Below are 23,152 nucleotides of genomic sequence, written 5' to 3'. Positions count from 1 at the left end.
GAAAGCTTACTATTCATCATTAGTACCTTTTCAACACTACAAGTATAAAACAAGATTGTTTATAAGAACGAGTGCTAGTGGTTATTGGGGAGAGTTGATATTGTACTACGACTATCATTGTCTGGGTGAATCATCATCAGAACAAGGGGTGGTGATAGACAGTGACCCAACTGACCAAGAGCTAATGAAATACAGTTGTTTCCAAGCTTATTTGGTTGTCAAAATTACGAAACGTTCAGAGTGAGTTGTTAATTGTTATGTCTGTTATGTGCCAAAACCTTATAGAGATTAAGGGTTTGGATTGCTTCTAATTTCCTGTTTTTTTAGGGTTATATATACTTGTAAATGCCATAAAAATAAAGCTCATTTATTATAATGATACTGTAGCAACATAAAAATGATATGTCAATTATGGAAAAAACAATTATCAGCATACTATGTTGGTCATCAGAAAATTGTATCATGATTTCAATTTATTCCAATTATTATAAAACAGCCTTTTTAATATATCCACCTGCTCTATCAGGCTTCTCGCTCACCATGCGTCGAAAGGTAGCTTGACCCTGTGACCTTCACTCAGGTCAATGTACGAACTCCTCCACTAAAGATAACCTGTATTATACAGGATTGCATATATAGGTCGTGGGTTCGAGTTTTTATTCTCTATTGTCTTATGGCACTTTTCTACTCACCTCATTCCCTGTTATTGTCAATATAAGTGCCTGCTCCACTCACTTTTCTGAATTAATATTCACCCCCAATATTGGAGCCTACTCAATGTCTCAATCAACTTTATGTTATATGTTTGTGTTGAGAATAGAACTTAGGCATTACTGCTGGCATGTAAACAAACTTTGTGGAAATTGTGTGTGTTGAACCCGTGGCCTCTAAACGTTGAAAACCAGACACTGGAAGGACACTACATTTGAAACGACTTTTATTTTGTTTTGTTTTTTTGAGTGATGGACGGCGTCGACTGTATAGCGTCTCTCTCACGGCCAGGTGGAGTTGTCGTAACAGTAAGGTCATGGACTCGATCCCCATCATCACCAAGTTTTTATTCTCTATTGTCTCCTGGCACTTTTCTACTTACTTCATTTCCTTTAATGTGCATTTATATATATATATATATATATATATATAATATATATATATATATATATATATATATATATATATATATATATATATATATAAATGAATATTAAGAATTAATGTAAAGTGCAACCATCAATATTGTTTCTTTCTATGGCTTATCTTTTCTGTCACTTCTTTCACAGCATAGGCTGTCGATGAATCCCCTCCTCTTTGTCCTGCTCTGTGCTATCACGTCTCTCATTTAATCATTTCTATATTTATTGTTATTAAATACACTGAAAGTACCTTTGGAATTCTATAAATTCGATTTCCTCTATTTTAACTTTTAAAGTTCAAACCAGGAGAACCCATCCATGAGGAGAGGGCATCAACCGCTGATACAGAGACAAGAATAGAAATAGCTGCTCAAAGAGTCATCACGGAGGCAAATCAAGTGGTTGGTGAGGATAACCTGACGGATTGGCAAGGGAAGGCTGAGAAAATGGTGAGAATGGAGAAAAATTTAGATTTAAAAAAAAAAATCAAGAAGAAGAGAAATTCCACCTCTCTCTTTGTCCTTTGATATTTCTTTTCTGTCTGTTTCATTTCTCATCTGAAAAACATTTAAATTTTATTTTGAAGCATATAGAGTTATTTTTAATGTTACACTTGTGGTGAACTTCAGTGCGATACATTGATACATATAAATGAATTCGCTTTTGTTTCGTTCTTTGTTTTTTTTTTTTGTATAAAATATTCACACTGATCACATGAAATCCACATCCAAGCTGACAAGATACATTACCAGTTAAAGCTGAATTAAATATATATTTGACACAATGATAATGAAATACAGACATTAGTGTGGGCCTTTGATTAAGCTATAGATTGAAAGGATTCTTTGGAATTAAATTGAGTGAAACAATTACTTGCTCTCTTTTAGGGTGGAGGATGGTTTATTTCAAAGTGTATACCGACCGTCAACCAAAGTATGACATTCTAGCAAATGAGGCAATTTCACCACTTTGGCTTTTGACTATTTAGAGTATATTTATTTTTGTAGCAGATGTTTTCGTTTAATGAGAAATCAAGTCTTTTAACAGGAACATAACTGAAACAAGGCTGAGAATGCTTTAAATGCTTGAAGTCTACAGAGGGCAAAGTTTTCCCTCGAGGCAATGTTACTCCTTTTTGACAGTAGTTGCCCCAAATTCAACTGAAGAGAGATATCGTCCTTCAGAACCACACTGTTTTTTGAAACCCGAGTTTATCCTTATTACTGTCTTGTTAAGCAGAGAACAACGCCACTACCACATCATCTCTTTCATCTGTAGTGCTTCATTCATCCTGTTTGTTGTTAAAGAGGAAACCCGAAACGTCCATTCTATCTGTTTTCGTAATTAGATTGAAGCTTACATTCAATTTCACATTGCTATTCATCACAGTTGGGTGACCTTGACATGACGCTGGCTGGGGACGCTGTTCAAATCAAAAGTGACGAATCCCAAGTATATTGGAACCCAGCTCCTCCCAAACTTGGTGCAGCCTCTTTCAAGGTCAGGGAGTTGTTGTTTACTCAGGTAAGATTTGTCTTCAAATTAAAAAAAAATAAAACCATCTTTTGATATTTTCACAAACTAGACGAATTAATCTTGCTGTTTAAGGGTTAACACAAGGGGACTTCACATGTGCAATGTAATCCTATTATTCAGCAAAGCACTGTATGTATTTTACTTCATAAAAAAGTTGAAAATTGTTGATTATTTAGGCAAATTCTCATGGTTTTGATTATTTTGTGGACAACAAGTAATAAATATGTTATGTGTTTTATTATCTGGTTGTATTATATAAATATGTTATGTTTTATTATATCGAGTTGTATTATATAAATATGTTATGTTTTATTATATATGTTTGTATTATATAAATATGTTATGTTTTATTATATCTGTTTGTTTGTATTATAATACAGTACAATGTGGAAGAGTTAGATGAGTTTGGACGAGTCAAGGCCCCAGTCAAAGTGGACGAGGAGAGTGACAGTAGTGAAGAAGAGGAACCGGAAGCAATATCTAAAGATCATCTAGAGGCTATTCAGAGGTTTGGATGAACTCATTGTTAATGTTAATGTCTTGCCATTCTTCCTAGATTATTTTATTTGGTTACCATGCGATGACATGATACGCAGCCTTCAATAAACCTTTTAGTGATTTTTATAGTGTCAATATTTACAACTGACATATGTGTGGCTGGCTGAAAAAACAGGGAGGATGCGCAAATTTCATAAATTGAGTTATGTATTATTATTATTATTATTATTATTATTATTATTATTATTATTATTATTATTATTATTATTATTATTATTATTATTATTATTATTATTATTATTATTATTATTATTTATTATTATTATTATTATTATTATTATTATTATTATTATTATATTGTATATTTCATACACATCATGATGAGCTAATTAATAAGTAACCCTTTTATACCATGTTTATGTTTACTCAGATATAAACATAGTTATGTTATATTTCATTCATCCTTGGTGATAAAATGATTAAAAGTACGGGAACCAAAAACACTTGAACAGGTAGACAAACACTGACTACCTTCAGAGTAAAAATATTTTGACAGATTATTTAAAATTGTATTTTGTATTGATATTAAAATTTACATTGAAGGGACAAATACCATTATATTGTGATAGAATGAGATGAGATTTTGGAGCAAGATTGTCCAAATAGAATGAACAGAGCCGATTGAGATGGGCAATAATTTTATCAGTCGCCTTCTTAATTAACTTGTTGTCCTTAGAGACGTAAATCTTCTGGTGTAATAAATAATGTATACTAAATGAATATATAAATGGAATGCTATAAACGATGTAAAAAGATAATATTCAATAAGATTGTAAAGACATTCGGATAAGCAGAGTTGTGAGGAAATAGAATTAACAAGAAAGCAACAACAGATTTATGGAATGCCTCAGATGTGATAAGATTTGCAATTAAATGGAAACTTTGAGTGAAAATATTTACATTGAATATCATACACTCGTTTTGATTTTTTTATGAAAAAAAAATGTTGATTCATGATTTTCTACTAGTTTTTGCTCCTTGTATAAATTCCAGGACTGTATTGAAACGACACAATTCAGCCGAGACTTTGACGTTATACAGCAGAGAAAGAATGAAAAGTAAGTAAGAGAAATTTTTAAAAGTTTCCACTCCCTGCCTATTCTGTATGAGCTGCCCTGGCTGCCTGTCAAGGAAGGAGTCTTTTAAAAATTGATCTGTTTTGTTTTAAAAGCCTAAATGATGAAGCACATGACTACATTTATAGCATGATAGAAATATATGTACCAAATAGGAATTTACAATCCTCGACAGACAAAACGAAGCTTACTCTTAGAAATGATTATAATTGTAAATTTTATGGCAATTGTACCTTTACCCACACTTTACCCTTGTGTGGAAGGACCTGCCCACAAGGATAAGAGAAGCACAATCTATTTATAGATTTAAATCATTGTCAAAGCACTACTTTTTTACCGTAACATTTTCATGATACTAATACGATATTACATACACTGCTGCTATTGATATCATTGTGGTATATATTTTATATGTCAATTTTGTATATTTATATGTAACGTGCAGTGATGAAAATGTGCGAAATAAATGCCATCTATTATTATTATTATTATTATTATTATTATTATTATTATTATTATTATTATTATTATTATTATTATTATTATTATTATTATTATTATTATTATTATTGTTTACTGCCTTCTGTATTATAAAATAATACTTTATATCCTCACCACTACCACTACCACATTATCTCATTCATCTGTAGTGTTTCATTCATCCTGTTTTGTTGATAAAGGGGAAATCTGAAACGTTCATTTGATCTGTTTTTGTAATTAAATTTAAGCTTACATTTGATTTCATATTATTTATTATCTAAATGTTGTAACAATATCTTTTTTTATAAAGTTAACTTCCCCGAGGAGACTCCTGATGATGACCAGATTGACGAGACTCTAGCAGAAGGCATGCCATATGATGTAGATCTGGCTGGTCTTGAGGGTCGGGATGACCAAGAGTCGACAACTATAACAGCTACAGACAGGGGTGGAGCCGTGGACAGGGAGGACACTTTGGATACTCAGGGAAATTTTGAGGCTGAGTTTCAGTCACAGCAAGTTGCAAAGAAGAAAAGAGAAGAAAAACAAGAGTGAGTTCCATTAAAGTTAACTTTATAATTATGTTGTAAAGATTGTAAATGTTGCATGTATGTATGATTGATATTTATTTAACTGTCTGATTCCACGAATGTTATAAAATATTTTATTTTCTAATTCATGCAGACGACCAGGGACAGCCCCCAATCTGAAGTTTGATGATGACGATACTTTGATAGTACCACAAGACTTCAACAGTGCCATGCATGAAGTCAGTATCAGATATTTTACACCTTTTAAACGTTTAAGGACGTTTGTATTTCACTTTTGAGAATAGTCTTATCTGGAATTCATATTTTCTGAAGTTTGATGATGACGATACTTTGATAGTTCCACAAGAAATATATTTAGTATATCCTTTTAAGTGCAGGAAATCAAAATACTTAATTAGTACTCTATTATCTTTTCTATACACTGTCGTAAACATTGAATCAATCCATGAGCAAAATACTAGTGGTGTCCAAGACAGGAATTTCCACTCTCTCTCTCTCTCTCTCTCTCTCTCTCTCTCTCTCTCTCTCTCTCTCTCTCTCTCTCTCTCTCTCTCTCTCTCTCTCTCCCATTTATCCTCCTCTCCTTTACTTTGCGCCTCCTCTTGCATCCACATCCAACCCCTCTCCACAAATTACCACTGACAAAATGTGATTTTTTTGTAGCCTTATATTTTTGTGACTTGTTGTTTGTCTCTTGACAAACGCCAATGGCCGAAACGTTATTTGTGTCCCCTTTTATATGAGTTACATTTACTCACTTTATTTTTCTCTCTGTCCAAGACATGCATTTAAAAATAAAAATACAGCGATTCACATGAAACAATTAAGATTTGGGTCACAAAGAATAATAATACAGAGTTATAGTTACACGCCGAAGCAGACCGACAGATCGACTTACCCAACACGTGACCATTTTTTTCTCGCGTCCTCTCGTCTAATCTCGTCGCTCCGGAATAGAAAGAGGAGGCGGAGCTTAAATGATATAACGCAATGAAAGTTCTGTCCGATGACGGGTGGGGGGATATCACCTCTCCAAAACTTACCTTATTATATGAGATCTTGAGATTCTTATCCAATCATCGATTGTTCGTTTGACAGTTCGCTTGTGAACAGTTATGAGATCATCTCTTGATTTATGGGCAGGCGGCTTTATGTAAAGGCGGTGAGTGTTGTATACATCAAAGAGTACCGCTGACCGATGGGTAAATAGTGGTTGTGTAACCCAAAAGCCCTGCCATCTCGACTGCAAGGTCTTGTATGTAATAGTTGCGTCACCATCTCAACGCTCAGGAATTAATTAGTGAGGCAGGACTCTCAGCATAAAAAAACAAACAACGCTTTTGAATCACACGAGATACATCAGTGTGCTCATCGCATTGAGAATTGAAAAATGAGATATAAATCAAGAAAATCGACCAGAAAATAAAGAAACTATCATTAAATTTTTAAAAATTGAGCAATATTTTTTTCAAAATCAATCTACTAGAAAAAATTTTTATTTCTACACCTATTTTTGTGAAACAACGATAAATGTTCTCCTTTTTGCAAGCTGATTCAAACAATGTGGTTTTCAAATTTATCGTATACGTAATCATTTGGAAGCTACAGAGAAAGGTGTTTTTGTGTAATCCCTTTCACACACACGCGCGTGCGCACACACACACACACACACACAAACATAAACATATACAAACAATACACAAACAATACACATCCCTGGTCATCTATTGCCTATATTATTAATGTTAATGAATACATCCCATGCTGATTGTCACTACCCCCCCCCCCCCCCCCCCCCCCCCCCCAACCATTTCCACCATCCAAGTACCAGCGGCCTTTTCCCTTTGATGTCGTATCATGGTCTACCCGAAGCATAGAGAATACAGGACCTCGTCTGTGACCCGAAGCCCAACACCTCGGTCGTTTGTGGGTCAAACCCACCTCCCCCCCTTCCCCCACCTTCCCCCGTAATCAATTTATATTTTCTCTCCGTATAGAGCGCCACATGCACAATTATATACTATTGAATGACACTGACCTTGCCCCTCCCCTAACACATGGCAGGGGGAGGCCTGAGGTAGTCTCCATTCTTTCCTTCTCCGTTTCTTGTCAGCTGAAGCCAACAGCAACTCAAGCTATCCTCTATCACGTGACCTTAGATCCAATGCTGCATACCGCTTGAGAGTCTTCACTATCCAGATCTCGTTCATGGTCACGTGAGAAGGCTATATCCGTTCGGGTTCGGCGTTCGGCGTCTCGTTCGGCCCGATTTCGTTAAAAGCCTATTACTCCCTCTCTCCCAAACTATGATTTTTAACTATTCCACCATTCTTGCAATCTTAAATGGTAAGAGGATGTTGTAGAATATTGCGGATTATTCATGAACAATTATTCAAATAAATCGTATGAGCAAATGTTCATTATTTTATACTTGATAATAGTTTTTTGTTAGTGTCCATACAGCAAATGGTATAATGAAACTAAATATTAATAAGCAATTAATAACTCATGTATATAATGGACTTTAGATCCATGTCTTTGATATTTCAGTTTGATTCTTATTTCTCTTTGTATGAAAAAGTGCACACTTATTAAAAGTATGTTCTGTTTTGTGTTGTAGATTTCTGAACAGAAAGGACTTCTGGAAAAGGCAAAAAAACAGATGAGAGTCCAGGAGGCTTTTGATGAGCTAGAAAAACTTGAACAAGAAGAGAGAGAGAAGAAAGAGGTAAACTTATTTACTGTAAGTGCAATCATTATGATACTGCACAAAATGGTTACAATTTTTTGGTATATATCCTTATCCATTTCTTTATTGATGATATGGGCAGATAACTGTCGCAACGTCACCTTTTCCAGAATTTTTGAGATAAATGACAAATTGGAGACGGGTCAGTAGTTTTTTAGGTCTTTCTTTTTGATCCCAGGTTTGAGGATTGCCTTTGTGAGCGAGTGAGGACCATGCCCTGACTGCAATGAGTGCTTTACTATTTCCATTATAATGTAAAAGTTACTGCTCGAAGCTCGAAAAAATAAATAACAATGTGAAATTGATAAAGAAAGTTACAAATTACATTTTAAAGAATGAAAAATTGTCACTTAGTGCCATGAGACTTTTGGAGTCTGAGTTAATTCCATTTTCTGTAGCATTAATAGGACAAAAGCAGATGATAGCCACCTTTTGGAAAGGATGTGAGTCTATTGCAAAGTGCTTTCTGCCAGATCTGATAGACTCATTTACCCAATCTGCTGGGTGAACAAGGTGGAGGACGGTAAGAATAAAAATTTGACTGTATCCAGACTGATACCGGTCCCTCTAGAATATTCTACTGAACTAGTTATCAGGCCTGCCCCTATAAAAAATAAGCTGTGGATTAAATGTCTTGACAGATTCATGTGATTTATATTCACATTCATCATCATATCTTGTCGCTCCAACACCAAACCCACTCCACAGCATCTGGGGAGCAGACTATTAGGTCATGGTCAGTGCAGCTGAGCCTGTCCTGGCATTCTCTAAGGATGTGTTCCATCATCTGCTCTGGGCATCGACATGTCCACAAGCTAGTTTCACCCCCCCCCCCCCCCCCCACTTTTTCATGCTTCCAGCTGTTCTCCCGAGTTTTGCTCATGCTCTGTTCAGTGTTACCCAGTCATTCCTGGGGAGCTCAGTTCCGTAGGGCAATTCATCTCTCGGGTCTTCAACAGCTTCATTTGCATGATTGTCCCATTTCCTCCATGTGGAAAGTCTGTATACAGCTGCATGATCAGGGTTGATGCTTTCCTCCATCATATTCACGTTATCATAGCATCATTTGTTTTTTTTTCATGTACCATTCCAGCAGGACGAGCCTACACCTGTTACAGAAAATGCGGAAGAAGAATTTATGATGGAGCCTGTTGCAAATGGTAACATTTTGATGCATTCGATAATAATAGCTTAGCTTTTCATCCTAAAAAATTAAGATTTTTTATCTCTGTCCTGCCCCTGTGTGATGTCCAGGGTCCTTCAACAGAGAGGGTGCAAGAATAGCTCAACGCCAAGCCAGCAGGTCATAAAAGGCGACTAATGGTATGTGACTCCCCCTTTTTGAGTCACCTGGTCCTCCAGGTTGGGGGTTGTCGAAGGGTTAACACCCCTTCCGTAAAAGTCAAATTGTTACAGAAATCTAGGCAGACAAATCAAATTCTTTTTTCAGCTTGGGTGACCGAACACTTTCTGCAATGACAGAATTTATGAAAGACAACTGACAAAGCTTAAAGGATTCTGCTGACCCGATGATGTCTTCGCCAAACAAGCAGCTTTGAATTGCGTCGTGGAATGTTCGTACCATGTATGAAGCAAGTTGTGACTGAGATGAGAAGATACAGGCTGCATATACTTGGAGTAAGTGAAACCCTCTGGATACAATCCTCACAGAAACACCTCCAATCTGGGAAGAAGTTTTTATATTCAGGGAGAGGGGAAGGGATTCATACACAGGGAGTAGGAATAATTCTAAACAAGGATGGGAACAACACAGAGAAAGGGTCATCATGGCGTCCTTTACAGTATGGAGTAAGAATATCAACACGAACATTGTACAGATCTATGGCCCAACAAATGATGTAACAGATTAGGACAAAGATATATTTTATAGTCTGCTACAAGTCATTGATAAGTTGCCAAGGAAAGACGTCAACATATTGATGGGAGATGCCAATGCTAAAGTGGGACAGGATAACGTGGGTTATGAAGGTATCATGGGCTGTCGTGGCATGGGAGAGATGAACGACAATGGTAAGAGATTTGCAAATTTTTGTGCATTCAACAGTTTGGTGATCAGAGGATCAGTGTTTCCCCATAAAAGGATACACATGGAAACTTGGGTCTCACCAGACAGTGTGACAGAGAATCAGATTGATCATTTTGTATCTCCCGAAGATTCAGATGCTCATTAGAGGATGTGACAGTGCGGAGAGGGGCAGATCAGACCACCACCTGCTATTGGCAAAGCTTAAGCTCCGACCCACAAAACATGGGACCATATCATACACAAGAAAATTCCAGGTGAATGCACTAGATGGGGAAAAAATGAGGAGTTCAAACTGCAATTGAGTAATATATTCCAACCTCCAACTGATCTTGAGGAGGACATAGATATAGAGTCACATTGGGCAAAGATCAAGGAAGTCTACATAACAACTTGCCTAGAGGTATGTGGTGTAAAGAAATCGGAACATAAATAATGGCTAAGTCCAATCACCTTGGACCTTATTGAAAAGAGGAGAACAAGGAAGGAACAAGTGAATGCAAGTTGAACAAGGGCCTCAAGACTGGATGCACAAGAGCAGTATCGAACCACAGCTAAGGACGTCAAAAGATCTGTGAAGAAAGACAAGGAAGCATTCTTGAACAGACTTGCAGAGAAAGCAGAAGCAGCAGCGACAGGAGGACGCATGAGGATCCTTTATCAAACTACCAAAATACTTACTGGAAAAGATGGGAAACCAGAGGTACCAGTCAAAGACAAAGATGGGAAAACTATTTTTGGAAAAGAGGCTCAATCTGAGCGATGGAGGGAACAACTGCCTTCTGAACAAAGCACCACTAAACAACCCACCTGACATTTTGCCTGCAAGGAACGAGCTACCAATTAGCTGTGATCCACCATTGATAGCAGAGATTGTGAGTGCAATTAACAAGATGAAATTGGGGAAAGCTGCTGGACCAGACCAGATTCCACCGGAGGCTCTAAAAGTTGATACTTAAAGAAATGCTGAGGCCCTTCACCCACTGTTTGAGAGGATCTGGAATGACAGGATATTCCCAAAGGATTGGAAGGAGGGATGTCATCAAGCTTCCAAAGAAAGGGGACCACAGTAATTGTAATAATTATCGAGGAATCACTCTTCTCTCTATCCCAGGAAAGGTTTTCAATCGTATTATTCTCGAGAGAATTAAGAATGCAACAGATGCTAAACTGCAGGACAAACAGGCAGGTTTTCGGAAAAACCGTTCAACCACCGACCAGATTACTTCTCAGCAAGTCATAGTGGAACAGTCTATAGAATGGAACTCTCCTCTTATTGTCAACTTTCTGGATTACGAGAAAGCTTACAACAATATTGACAGAGCAACATTGTGGAAAATTCTGACACATTATGAAATACCTAAGAAGTTAGTAAACCTCATCAAGGAATGTATGAAGGATCAAGTTGCAGGGTTGTACATGAATATCAGCTTACGGACAGCTTTGAATTTAAGACCGGTGTCAAGCAGGGATGCTTGCTCTCCCATTCCTGTTCATCCTTGCCATTGATTGGCTAATGAAGGAAACCTCCAAAGGGCAAAGAAATGGGATACAGTGGACCCCTGGACACAGTTGGATGATCTAGATTTTTGCAGATGATCTGGCTCATCTGTCGAACACCCAGGACCAGATGCAAGCAAAAACCACAATTATAAATAGACTCTTGGAATCAATTGGTTTGAGATATTACCATGCAAAGTCAAAGGTCTTGAGGATAGGTACGCGTCAAAGAGAGCAGATCAAAGTAAAAGATCAGGAACTTGAAGATATAGACACTTTCTGTTATCTTGGGAGTATAATTGATAAGGATAGAGGCACAGACGCAGAAGTGAAAGCACGGATAGGAAAGGCACAAGCTGCATTCACGTCTTTGAACAGAGAACTAAAGATATCTCCCTTCGACTAAAGCTAAGACTTTTCAACTCATACATGAAGTCTATTCTACTGTATGGATGTGAAACTTGGAATGCATCGCAGGCATGTGTATAAGGAAGATACAAATTTTCGTAAACAGGTGCATGCATAAGCTTCTCAGAATAAAATGGATGGATAAAATTACGAATGACGAAGTATGGAAAAGAACACAGCAGAAACCAGTGGAAGAGGAAATAGGAAGAAGACGATGGAGGTGGATTGGACACACCCTTAGAAAGAATGACTCCACAATAACAAAGAAAGTATTGGACTGGACCCCCAGGGCAGAAGATCAAGGGGAAGGCCACGAGGAACATGGAGAAGGATTAAAGAAACTGATATACAGAGAAATCATAAGGCATGGAAAGAGATAAAAAAGTTAGCTCAAGATAGAGAAGGATTGACACTGTTTGTCTGTGGCCTATACCCTGACCCAGGGTGAAAAAGGCAATGATGATGATGATGATGATCTCTATCCTCAAAATACAGCTACGAAATTTGGAGAGAGAAAAAATTAAAAAATAGTATTTTTGTCATGATTTTCAGTAAATAGCTACCCCCATAACAAAAGCAACTTCTTAACATTTTCTAACTTCACTGTATTAATGTATTTTGATACATTAGTTTGAAATGGTTGTTTAGGCAACTCAATTTGTTTTTCGGGAATTTTTTTCATCAGTCAATTCATGGTTGGTGGCCATGGCTATTGTGAACACTTGCTGTATTACAAGTTTGATATTTAGGATGTTCAATTATGTTGATTTCTTTAAATCATCATGTTTGAAATTATTGAACATCATTGCCAAGGCCTTCTAGTGCTTCACATTGGACACCATCAAAATGGTCGGCCTGTATTTTTTAAAGCGATCCATCACCAAATGTCTTTAATTTTGTTATACAAATCCGTAGAATATTTGTGTTAGATTTCAAGTTTAAAAAGTTACTCAAGTGCATGCCATAGTTTTTCTGTGAATTAATAAATCTGTTTGAAATACCCCATTTAAAAAGTATTGCTTATTTTATTCCACAGTTGAGGAAGAGTTGACTCCTGCTGAACAAGCATTAAAAGCAGGAAGAAATTATGTAATACTCCCCAAAAAGTAAATATTCAAATTTGTAAGCTATCAATATCAATTTAGTCAAGTACTTAACTATTGTTTATCAAAATGTGATGGAGTGGTGCAAAGTTTTGAAACTTCTACACAATCACAAGTTTTGATTTAATTTTATGTGAATTCCAAAGGCTAGGTCTGTGATACTTAATGTTTTATTGTTATATTTTGATATTGAAATGGACAATAGCTTGTATTTCATTAGATGTATTTGATAAGTATAATACCTCTAGTTTTACTTTGAATAATGATTAAAATTCATTGGGCTAACCCTTCTCTGATTTATACTAATTTATAGGAAAAAGAAAAAGAAGGGAGGCAGACCTCTGGATATGGCTCGAATTGAAGCAGCAGAGAAATTTTTGGTCTCCAAGCCAATGGTGAAACTGACACGTCATGAGTCCATGCCAAAACTACACAGGGCTTTAGAAAGAGACTTGCGGGTTCCATGGTGAGATTAGACTCTGAAAGTGCCAATGTATTTCATATTTTTTCTTTAATATTGTTTGAAATCTCTGAATTTTTATGTTTTTTTTAGAAGATAGCTGATTATTTTTAATAGGCATTTAAAATTTTCACAAGATACATAAATAATTTTGGAAAAGGCATTTAAAAAATTGCCGCTTTTTTCAGTGACATTAATGAAAAGAATATGTTTTCATAACATTTTAAAACATAAATTTCAAATTTTTTTATACGTCGAGGTCAGTGATTTTTGTATTTGCCACAAAATGACTCAAATTAGATATTTTTATAACGCATCACTTAATTGCTTTGACTACATTAATGGTTGCTCCATATTTTGCTATTTATTTTTCAGGCATATCAGAACTCACCAGTCCAGCATACCTGATCTTTTGAATTTTGATGAATACAAGACAAGAAAGAGAATGCCGTAAGTCGTAGGATGCTTGTCTTTAGAAAAAAATAATTAATTGATTAAATGAATAACAAATTGAATTCACTTCTTTGTATTATAAATTGTTATCTGGGCCGAGTGATATTAATATTAATTTTTGTTTACTTGAAGTTGATTGTGCATCTGATATCATTTGATTTAAGGTTTAAAAGTTGATTGTGCATCGAATATCATTTGATTTAAGCTTTAAAAGTTGATTGTGCATCTGATATCATTTGATTTAAGGTTTAAAAGTTGATTGTGCATCGGATATCATTTGATTTAAGCTTTAAAAGTTGATTGTGCATCGGATATCATTTGATTTAAGGTTTAAAAGTTGATTGTGCATCGGATATCATTTGATTTGATTTAAGGTTTAAAAGACGGATAGGATCAGGAATATCCTTTTTTTTAAAAACATTTTCTTCACCTCGACATAACATTAGACGATGGGTGGGCACAAATGGTCCTTGCATTTATCTTTGTCAAATATGGAAATTCCAAGTTGAAAGCTGTTGGGAATAGTTAATTTTTGAAAAATAAGAGACAAATACAAGCCAGTGATTTCTACTGTCCAATCTGTTTCAGGAAGAACGACGATGAGAGAGAGTGGGTGAGAGGAATTTGGAACACGTGGTTTGACCAGGTCTTCCCACCTACACCAGACGTGTCAGATGGAGAGGAAGAGGCAGAGGTTGAAGGGGAGGACAAGGAAGAGAAGAAAGAAAAAAAATCGTCAGTATTGAAGTTTTTACAGAAAATATTGAAACTATAGATAGGGCAAGCTTGTAACAAATACTCATAAAACAATTTCATGGAAATGACGAACACATGTCTATGACTCATTTCTCCCCACTCCCCTATTCTTTCAATGGAATAAAGAACTACTGATATGGAAAACTATTGTTTTTTGCTTGGAGTAGTTTACCATATCCAAGCTCTACTATACATTTATGCCAATATCTTAAGTGCTCACATTAATGCCAATATCTAAGGTGCTCACATTAATGCCAATATCTAAGATGCTCACATTAATGCCAATATCTAAGGTGCTCTTATCTGTGAATATTGATCGATTCACTTAATTCACTGTATCATTTATAATATGAACAACCTTTAACCTTTGTCACTCTTGTTGTTATCTGACATTTGATAGTCTTACTGAGAATACCTAAGCGATAAACACGGTATCATTTATACCAAAAATGTCATAATATTTTTTTATAAGCCAATTCTATACAAAAGGAATGTGATGTTTTGATTGCCATTTCATTAGTCTAAGAAGTATTCTAAATATCAGTGAAATTCATGGTTTATTGTTTCAGTTCAATCGTAAAATTTAAATTATTGTGGATACAAAATAATTTTTTAAATTATTTACATGATGCATACTGGAACGTTTCTCTTTTGTTTCATGTACTTAATGGAAGTGGTATTGTACTTCAATTGTGCTTTTATTATTTAACATTATAATGAATTTTTTAATTGCACAGGAAAAAGGATCCCATTTCAGACATCCTTTCACAGGATGTTGAGGCAATAGCCCCAATAATGGATACGCCAGAAAATTCAGAGATATATCATGTAAGCATTAATCGGGATTAAGATTATCATATCAATATTACATTCCCCTGGACAATGTCTTATTCGGAGTCTATTGTGAGCTATCTCAATGAAAATATTATATGATTATCTTCCTTTGGTCATTCACAAAATAGTTCTATAAATAAAAGTCAATCATTACAGTCTTGGTTTTGATGTTTACAACAGACTTGGCACCGGGCAATGGTGATGATGACAATATGACGATGATGATGATGATGATGATGATGATAAGGGTGCTCTACATATTGAGCAAACAACCACCCAATAATTTGATAAAACTTAATGAAACTTCAATGCGTCGGTTACTAAAATTCTTACAAACAAGTGTTATTTTATTGTTCTGTTTAGATTTTGACAGAGGAAATTGACAAGCTGACACAGATGATTGACATGAAACACAACAAAAATGCTTTTGACTTTTGTCGGCGTGGAGCTCTTCTCAGAAAAGTGAGTCATTTTAGTTAACTGTTTGACATCCCCTGCAGCTGGTCCTTTGCTGTAGAGAGGAAATACATTAGTTTGAAAGGTCCTGGGTTTGGGTCCCGCTCTGAGCAGCTCATAGTTGAGTCTTTGGAAATTGTAATTTTGCCTCAAAGGCAAAGTCTTGTCCTACATGTTTTGTGTTGCTGTGGCTAGGGATCCTTTTAAAGCAATGTGAGTATGTTTTGTGGATATTGTGCTTTATAAAACCTCTACTAGCTTATAAAGCTAAATGCCTTAAATTTAGTATTGTCAATTGCCATCATAAAGGCAACATGGGAAGATAATATTGTTAAATTATGAATATGTTGATGTCATCATTGACCTTGTTGAGCAATTATTTGGAAAGTAATTCAACTTTAATTCAAAATTCACATCAATTTTCTGTTCTGATAGGCTCTTTGGGGTTGGACCATACATTTTAAAGAATATTATAATACTCCTAAGGTCTATACTACTGATAGCAACTGATTTTCTATAATTAACTGAGGCAACTCGATTTTTAAAAAAACAAAAAAGCAATTTATTTCCATGCCCAAAATTTGCTTTGACTAAGAAATTGTTTTCCTATTTTTTTTCCTTTGCACGCAGATTGGATTGCTGAAGAAAGCAGAAGAAGACTTAGACAGGTGGGTTAAAACTGCATGATAGTTATCAACAATTGAAGACCCTGTCGCTATAGTTATAGAAATAATCAAGTCAATTAGATATCAGTCTTTTGAAAATCGGGGTTATAGTTTGAATAATAATGATAATGAATGACACCTGTTGAGCACTTTTCATGAATCAAACATCTCAATGTGCTTTACAGCCATATAATGAATTATGTGACGAAGACAGGTGGTCAAAATGAAATATTGAAACAAAATACGCAATCTTTCTTTAAAAAATATAGCATTGTGGAGAACATTGTGCTTATTTGAGTCAATAAAAAAATTGATAGGGTGCACAACTCTACTGAAAGATTTGAAAATTAGAAATGTATTTTTTACAGATATATAAACAGATAACTTGATTTCCTTTTATAATTTAAAGTCAGTTTGAAAGTTCGTTGAGTCATGCAGATATCATAAAATACGTACAGACGACACTAAACACTCTCAAAATCAACCAATTTCGTCACTGTAAAAAGTTGTCTGGCGTTTTTACGACAGGAAGAACAACCAAAAGTTGACATGGATTTTGACCATTGTTTTGATTTTCAGTCTCCATTTTGAGTCCGAGGGTCTTTTTTACTATAAGGGTTAGCTCGAGATCGAAGGATTTTTTTCTATTAGGGTTAGTCATAAGTCTTAGTAAAGGTGCTAGGGTGTTTGTTTTTCCATAAGTTAAGTAAAGGAGAGACATTCCGAAAGCTCCTACATCCCCAGTATTCATTCAATTTGTATTTTCACAGTTGATCTTTTGTCAGGCGTTTATTTATTCAATTTGTCATCATTTTTTCTATTAAGGTTAGCTCGAGATCAGAGGATTTTTTTTTTCTATTAGGATTAGTCATAAGTCTTAGTAAAGGTGCTAGGATGTTTGTTTTTCCATAAGTTAAGTAAAGGGGAGACATTCCGAAAGCTCCTACATCCCCAGTATAATGTATTCATTTAATGTAAATGTTGCTGCTCGAAGAAATAAGTAATAATGTGAAATTGAATGTAAGCTTCAATTTAATTACAAAAACAGATCAAATGAACGTTTCAGGTTTCCCCTTTATCAACAAAACAGGATGAATGAAACACCACAGATGAATGATGAATGAGATACTGTGGTAGTGGCGTAGTTAAGATGAATAAACAAAACATTGGTTGGCAGGAAATTGGTATGCTCCTTTGTTGTAAGGAAGCACGAATTAAAATAGAATGCTAGATAATTCTAAAAGGTGCGCAATTAATTAATTGAAAAGAGGGGAGGCGGGGAGGAACTGTGTAATGCAGTTTAGAACATGAAATATAAAAACGTATAGACTGTTGTCTTTAAAAAATATATTCTAGCCTTGTGGAGAACATTGTGCCATTTGAGTCAATAAAAAAAATTATACGGCGCACAACTCTACCGAAAGATTTGAAAATTAGAAATGTATTTTTTAGAGATAGATAAACAGATAATTTGATTTCCTTTTATAATTTAAAGTCAGTTTGAAACTTCGTTGAGTCAAACTAACACTCTCAAAAGCAACCAATTTCGACACTGTAAAAAGTTGTCAGTTTGGCGTTTTTACGCAAATCGTCGCATTCGAAATAATGTATTCACTTAATTACTTTAAGGATTTCAGATCTACACTAAGTTTTCAACAGTTTTCCTCTATTTATGACATCAAGTATTATTATTGCCCCTTTGATGCTTTCAAGGTGATGGTTTCGGGTGGATAATACCCAGGTTTAACTTCTTTGGTAATAGATTTTTAAAAATAATAATAATCTAAAAAAATGGAAATTTAAAACAAGAAAATAGAAGTAGCATTGAAGGTAAAATAAGGTTTTAGAAAGACCTTATTAAATGTTATGAATAGTCAGGTGGCTCCGTAGTGCAGTGGATAAGCTGTCAGACTCTAACCTTGAAAGTACTGGGTTCAATCCCATTGTGGACATTTTTTTAAAGTTTACTTTATTGAGAAAGACATCATTTTCGTTGTTATAGTTACTGGACATATATTTAAAACCTTAAATTAATCTATTATTATTATTATTTATTATTATATTGAAAAAAAAAACAACATCGGTACCATTCAATGTGTTATTGATGTGCATTTATATGTAAACATTGATTGTTATCATTTTATAATATTTTATCATTATCATCAGTGTATTCGTTTTAACGCGTCTTTGTAATTTTATTGGGTTTTTTTTTTCTTTTTTTCTTCTTCTTCTTCTTTTTTTTTTTTGGTTTGTTTTTGTTGTTTTTCAAAAACTTCCCGTCCCATCATTGTTTGTGTCTATTTACCTTATCTACGCCATTCACACTACACATCTCTCATTCGTTCTTAGTGTCTTTTTCGTCGTGTTTTGTTGATAAAGGGGAAATCAGAAACGTCCACAATATGTCTTCGTCTATTTAATTGAGGCTTACAATTCAACACTTATCGTTATTTTTTCCTTCGAGCTTGAAGCAGAAACATTTTCATTAATCAACCAGCAGCGCCAAAGGAGGTGCATAAAAATGGTGCGTTTTTGTATACCTCCAGTGGAGGTGCATAAAAACGGTGCCAAACGCCACCAAACATGATCACCAGAGTACTGTACTGTAAGGTAAGTTCTCGATCCCAGGATCGTCTTTCAAGTCTGCTCTCGTCTGCTACTTCAGGTTTATTTTCGCAGTTGACTTTCTTACCACAACCTGTTTTCACACACGGACAACTATATGTTGCTGTGTCACGGGTCAGAGGCTATAGTAGCTTACACTTCATGTTGGGCCAAATCAACAGGGGGATGTACCAAGTTACACAGACAACGTTGTTTACCAATATGCCCTCATTAAATGATGGTGGGTACATTATTGAATGAAAATAGTTCTTTCCCCGCGAAATTGCGGGCTTTTTACTAGTTTATTAAATAATAGTATTCAAACATTACAGCCGGCATGGTGTAAAATGAATTTTGATAAAGTGGGTTTTTTAAGCAGATTTGAAGTTCGAGATATTCTCGATTTCTCTAATGGGTTACGGTAGGGTATTCCAGAGCTTAGGGCCATAATATTGAAAAAAGTGATCACCAAAAGATTTTAACTTACTTTTTGGTATAGATAATAAAGTGATAACGCGTAATGATCGAAGGCTTCTGGTTCGAGGCTCAAGGTTTTTTAGTTCAGAAAAATAAAGAGGAGCTAAATTGTTAATGCATTTGAAAACTAATAAAGCAATTTTATAATCAATTCTATAGCGGACAGGAATCCAGTGCACATTTTCCAAAAGTGGGGCGAATTTCTTTTGTACCCGTTGTAATTTACCAGTCAAATCCAGTTGGAGACCTAACAAAAGGAAGTTGCAATAATCAGGTGTTGATAAAACCAAAGAAACCATTAATTTTTTTGTGATATTTTTAGTTAAAAACTTTCTAACAAGGAATATTCTTTTGATTTCAAAACTCAAAGATCTGCAGACATTGTTTACATGGAATGACATGGATAGATTTTCTTTAAGAGACCGGATGGTATTTTGTCAGGGCCATGTGCTTTCTTTGGATCTAGAGTGGTGAGGATTTTGGAAACGCCCTCTACTGTCACATTTTTTCGGCCATAGTGTAGTGATTGTTTTCTTCACTTTGTAATTGTTGAGTGGAAATTTTGGTATGAGCTTTTGAAGCAAAAACAGAGCAGAATTGGTTATTAAGTATGTCTGCTTTTGACTTTCCGGCAGAGTATAATACATGATCATGCTCAAGGGGCGCAATACCAACCAAATCGCACCTCCTACTTTTTATAAATTTCCAGAGCTTTTTGTTTGTGTCTTCACTCACAAGTTCCTTAACATAATTATGATAGGCTCTTCTACTCTCGCTTTGTGTTTCTTTTTTCAATTAACCAACTTAGCATGACACACCTCCATTTCAGATGTGTTGCTAAATACTTTTCATTTCACTTAAACAACTTAGCGTGACACACCTCCATTTCAGAGCCATCAACATGGAACCAGAGCTGCTCGACGCGTACTGGCACAGGCATTTATTGTACATTCTGCAGGATAGGAAGTCAGCTGCTTTGGATGATCTCAACTTTATCATGAAAAAGAACAAGAATCATGCAGGAGCCTACAGATCCATGTAAAAATCACTTTCAACAAATGCTATCATCTGGTTATGATGCTACGTCAGAGTTCTGTTCTCATGATCTGCCACTGCCATCCTCATCATTATTATCATCATCACTGATTCGCTGTTATTTAATGCTATTTGAAAGAAGGTCATTTAGATGGAATAATAATAATTTACTAGTTTGCTGATTTTCTGTAAAATTTTGGATTTCAGTATAGTTTTGAAACTGTAAAATTTGCTGATAAGTGATGTAGGCTTTGGTGGTAAATATGTTGGTGTAGCAGTGCGAGAGTACAGGCTTTACTTTTTTCCTGAATTGGCAATTCTCAATTTATTGTAATTGAATCTAATCATCTTGAATCTGAGCGCCTTTTTACAGACAGACCCGAGGTAGGACACTGGCAAAGACTTACATGTCTAAGCTGGGTCAACAAGACTTATAGGCATGATGGTGGTGATGACAATAGTGATGGTGGTTTAGGTCATGTTAATGAAGATGACGGTAGTGGTGATGCTGAAGATGATGATGGTGGTCAAAGTGGTGATGTAATGATGTTACTGATAGTGATATTAGTCTTGATGGTGGTGGTGGTGGTGGTGGTAGTATATTTAGTGGTGAAAGGTGATGGCAGTGATGTTGGTGCTGATGAATAATCATGAAGATAATTAAGGTGATGGTAATGGCAAAAATGATGATGGTGGTGAAAATGGTGGTGGTGATGTTGATGATGATGATGTTGATAATGATAATGAAGACTACGATGATGATGTTGATGATGATGATGATGATGATGATGATGATGATGATGATGATGATGAACTTATTTAAGAAAATCTTTTAAGTCCCATGTGACGATCGCGGATTTGAGCAATACAAAATACACACAAAGTCCAGGTCTGTCAATCCTTCCTGGATTAGACCTGGGATAATTGTGATGGAACAATTCTTGTTCCCCGAATACAGCACCTCCATTTAACGTTTGTTGTCATCCATTCAGAAACCAGCCTGATTCCAAGGCCCATACGGTCACATAAATACTTTTTGTGAAAACACTCAGGATTGCGACCATCATTGATAAATTGTGAAAGAAATTATTAACTGAAAGAAATTCATTCTCCCTAATAAAGATTTTATCTGTGCATTTGAAAACAGGGCAGAGATTTACAAGAGACAAGGGGACATCACTATGGCTATCATCAACTATTCATCTGCCATCAAATTTAATCCAGTGGATCACGAGGCATATTACCAAAGGGCTGGACTCTATGAGGAGGTAGTAACATCTCTCTCTCTCTCTCTCTCTCTCTCTCTCTCTCTCTCTCTCTCTCTCTCTCTCTCTCTCTCTTTCTCTCTCTCTCTCTCTCTTTCTCTGGGAAATTAACTGGGGACCATAGGAGATAGGTACCACTGGGGATTGATGCCGGACTATGTGAAGTGGGCACCAGGTTCATTTCCCTCTGATATCCTCTTCCCATAGTCCCTGGTTCACTCCTAGTAGTAGAGAACAAATAGATATAAATTTACTTTCATACCCCCCGTGATTAAAGCAATAAATAAAGCTATATAAGCCTAATTCTTTATCCTTATAAATTTATTCACACGCCAAACAACAGAAACTTCAATCCCAGAATTAATCATACCAATTGCACGATCTTGCGCTGAATTATCCAACTTTACCATTTTGAATAATAAAGCCACAATAAAAGTTTTCATTAGAATCTCAAACGTAATACTGCATTTGGATCGTGTACTCACAAGTGTGTTTTGTGCTAAAAACAACACTCTGGATGAGCACAGTTTTATCTTATAAGTCAAAATATGATTTTATCGACTTTACTACATCGCATGACTAGGTGAGGTTTTTCATTTTTAAAGACAACAAACTGGTAGAAAATTGCTTGAGAAACTCATTGTAACTATAGAAAACGTGTTAAAAAAGCGTGAGTGAAAAAATTAAATAATCAATATTGGACAGAGCTTTTGAAACACAGTATAGAAGACCATTAATATCAATGTTATAAATCTACAGCTTTCCAAGCTTTTATGCTTCTGCTTGTGTCCGTATGTGTGTGTGTGTGTGTGTGTGTGTGTGTGTATGTGTAGATGTGTGTAAGTGTGAGTAAGTGAGAGTATGTATAGGGTTTCGAAACTGATATGAAACTGCATCTTCATTTTGATGTTTATATATTATTTTTTTTATTAGTGTATTTTTGTCTATCTATCTATGTATCGTATTTTTAATTTCAAACACTGTAAACCAAATGACAAATTGCCACTTT

The 23,152-nt window shown here is 35.4% G+C and overlaps 1 protein-coding gene across 3 annotated transcripts in view; it reads left to right on the top strand.

The window, feature by feature from the left end:
• LOC144971406 (uncharacterized) overlaps positions 1–23,152 on the top strand; it is a 69,739-nt gene that overhangs the window by 19,797 nt on the left and 26,790 nt on the right. For 2 of the 3 annotated variants that reach the window (XM_078912255.1, XM_078912254.1), the window contains exons 16-32: positions 1,430–1,582; positions 2,523–2,657; positions 3,050–3,177; positions 4,221–4,285; positions 5,094–5,334; positions 5,468–5,552; positions 7,955–8,062; positions 9,177–9,243; positions 13,072–13,141; positions 13,452–13,604; positions 13,974–14,048; positions 14,640–14,786; positions 15,545–15,635; positions 16,005–16,103; positions 16,728–16,765; positions 20,735–20,881; positions 22,026–22,146. In XM_078912255.1, coding sequence (XP_078768381.1) covers positions 1,430–1,582; positions 2,523–2,657; positions 3,050–3,177; positions 4,221–4,285; positions 5,094–5,334; positions 5,468–5,552; positions 7,955–8,062; positions 9,177–9,243; positions 13,072–13,141; positions 13,452–13,604; positions 13,974–14,048; positions 14,640–14,786; positions 15,545–15,635; positions 16,005–16,103; positions 16,728–16,765; positions 20,735–20,881; positions 22,026–22,146 — 1,923 coding nt within the window. The remainder of the gene's footprint in view (positions 1–1,429; positions 1,583–2,522; positions 2,658–3,049; positions 3,178–4,220; positions 4,286–5,093; positions 5,335–5,467; positions 5,553–7,954; positions 8,063–9,176; positions 9,244–13,071; positions 13,142–13,451; positions 13,605–13,973; positions 14,049–14,639; positions 14,787–15,544; positions 15,636–16,004; positions 16,104–16,727; positions 16,766–20,734; positions 20,882–22,025; positions 22,147–23,152) is intronic. The other variant, XM_078912256.1, reaches the window with a different exon arrangement.

Source organism: Berghia stephanieae, chromosome 4 (genome assembly GCF_034508935.2).
Source record: "Berghia stephanieae isolate SIO BIC M18660-M18661 chromosome 4, UCSD_Bste_1.3, whole genome shotgun sequence".
NCBI lineage: Eukaryota > Metazoa > Mollusca > Gastropoda > Nudibranchia > Aeolidiidae > Berghia > Berghia stephanieae.
The sequence above is the reverse complement of the archived record's forward strand: the minus strand, read 5'-3'. Positions and strand labels throughout refer to the sequence as shown.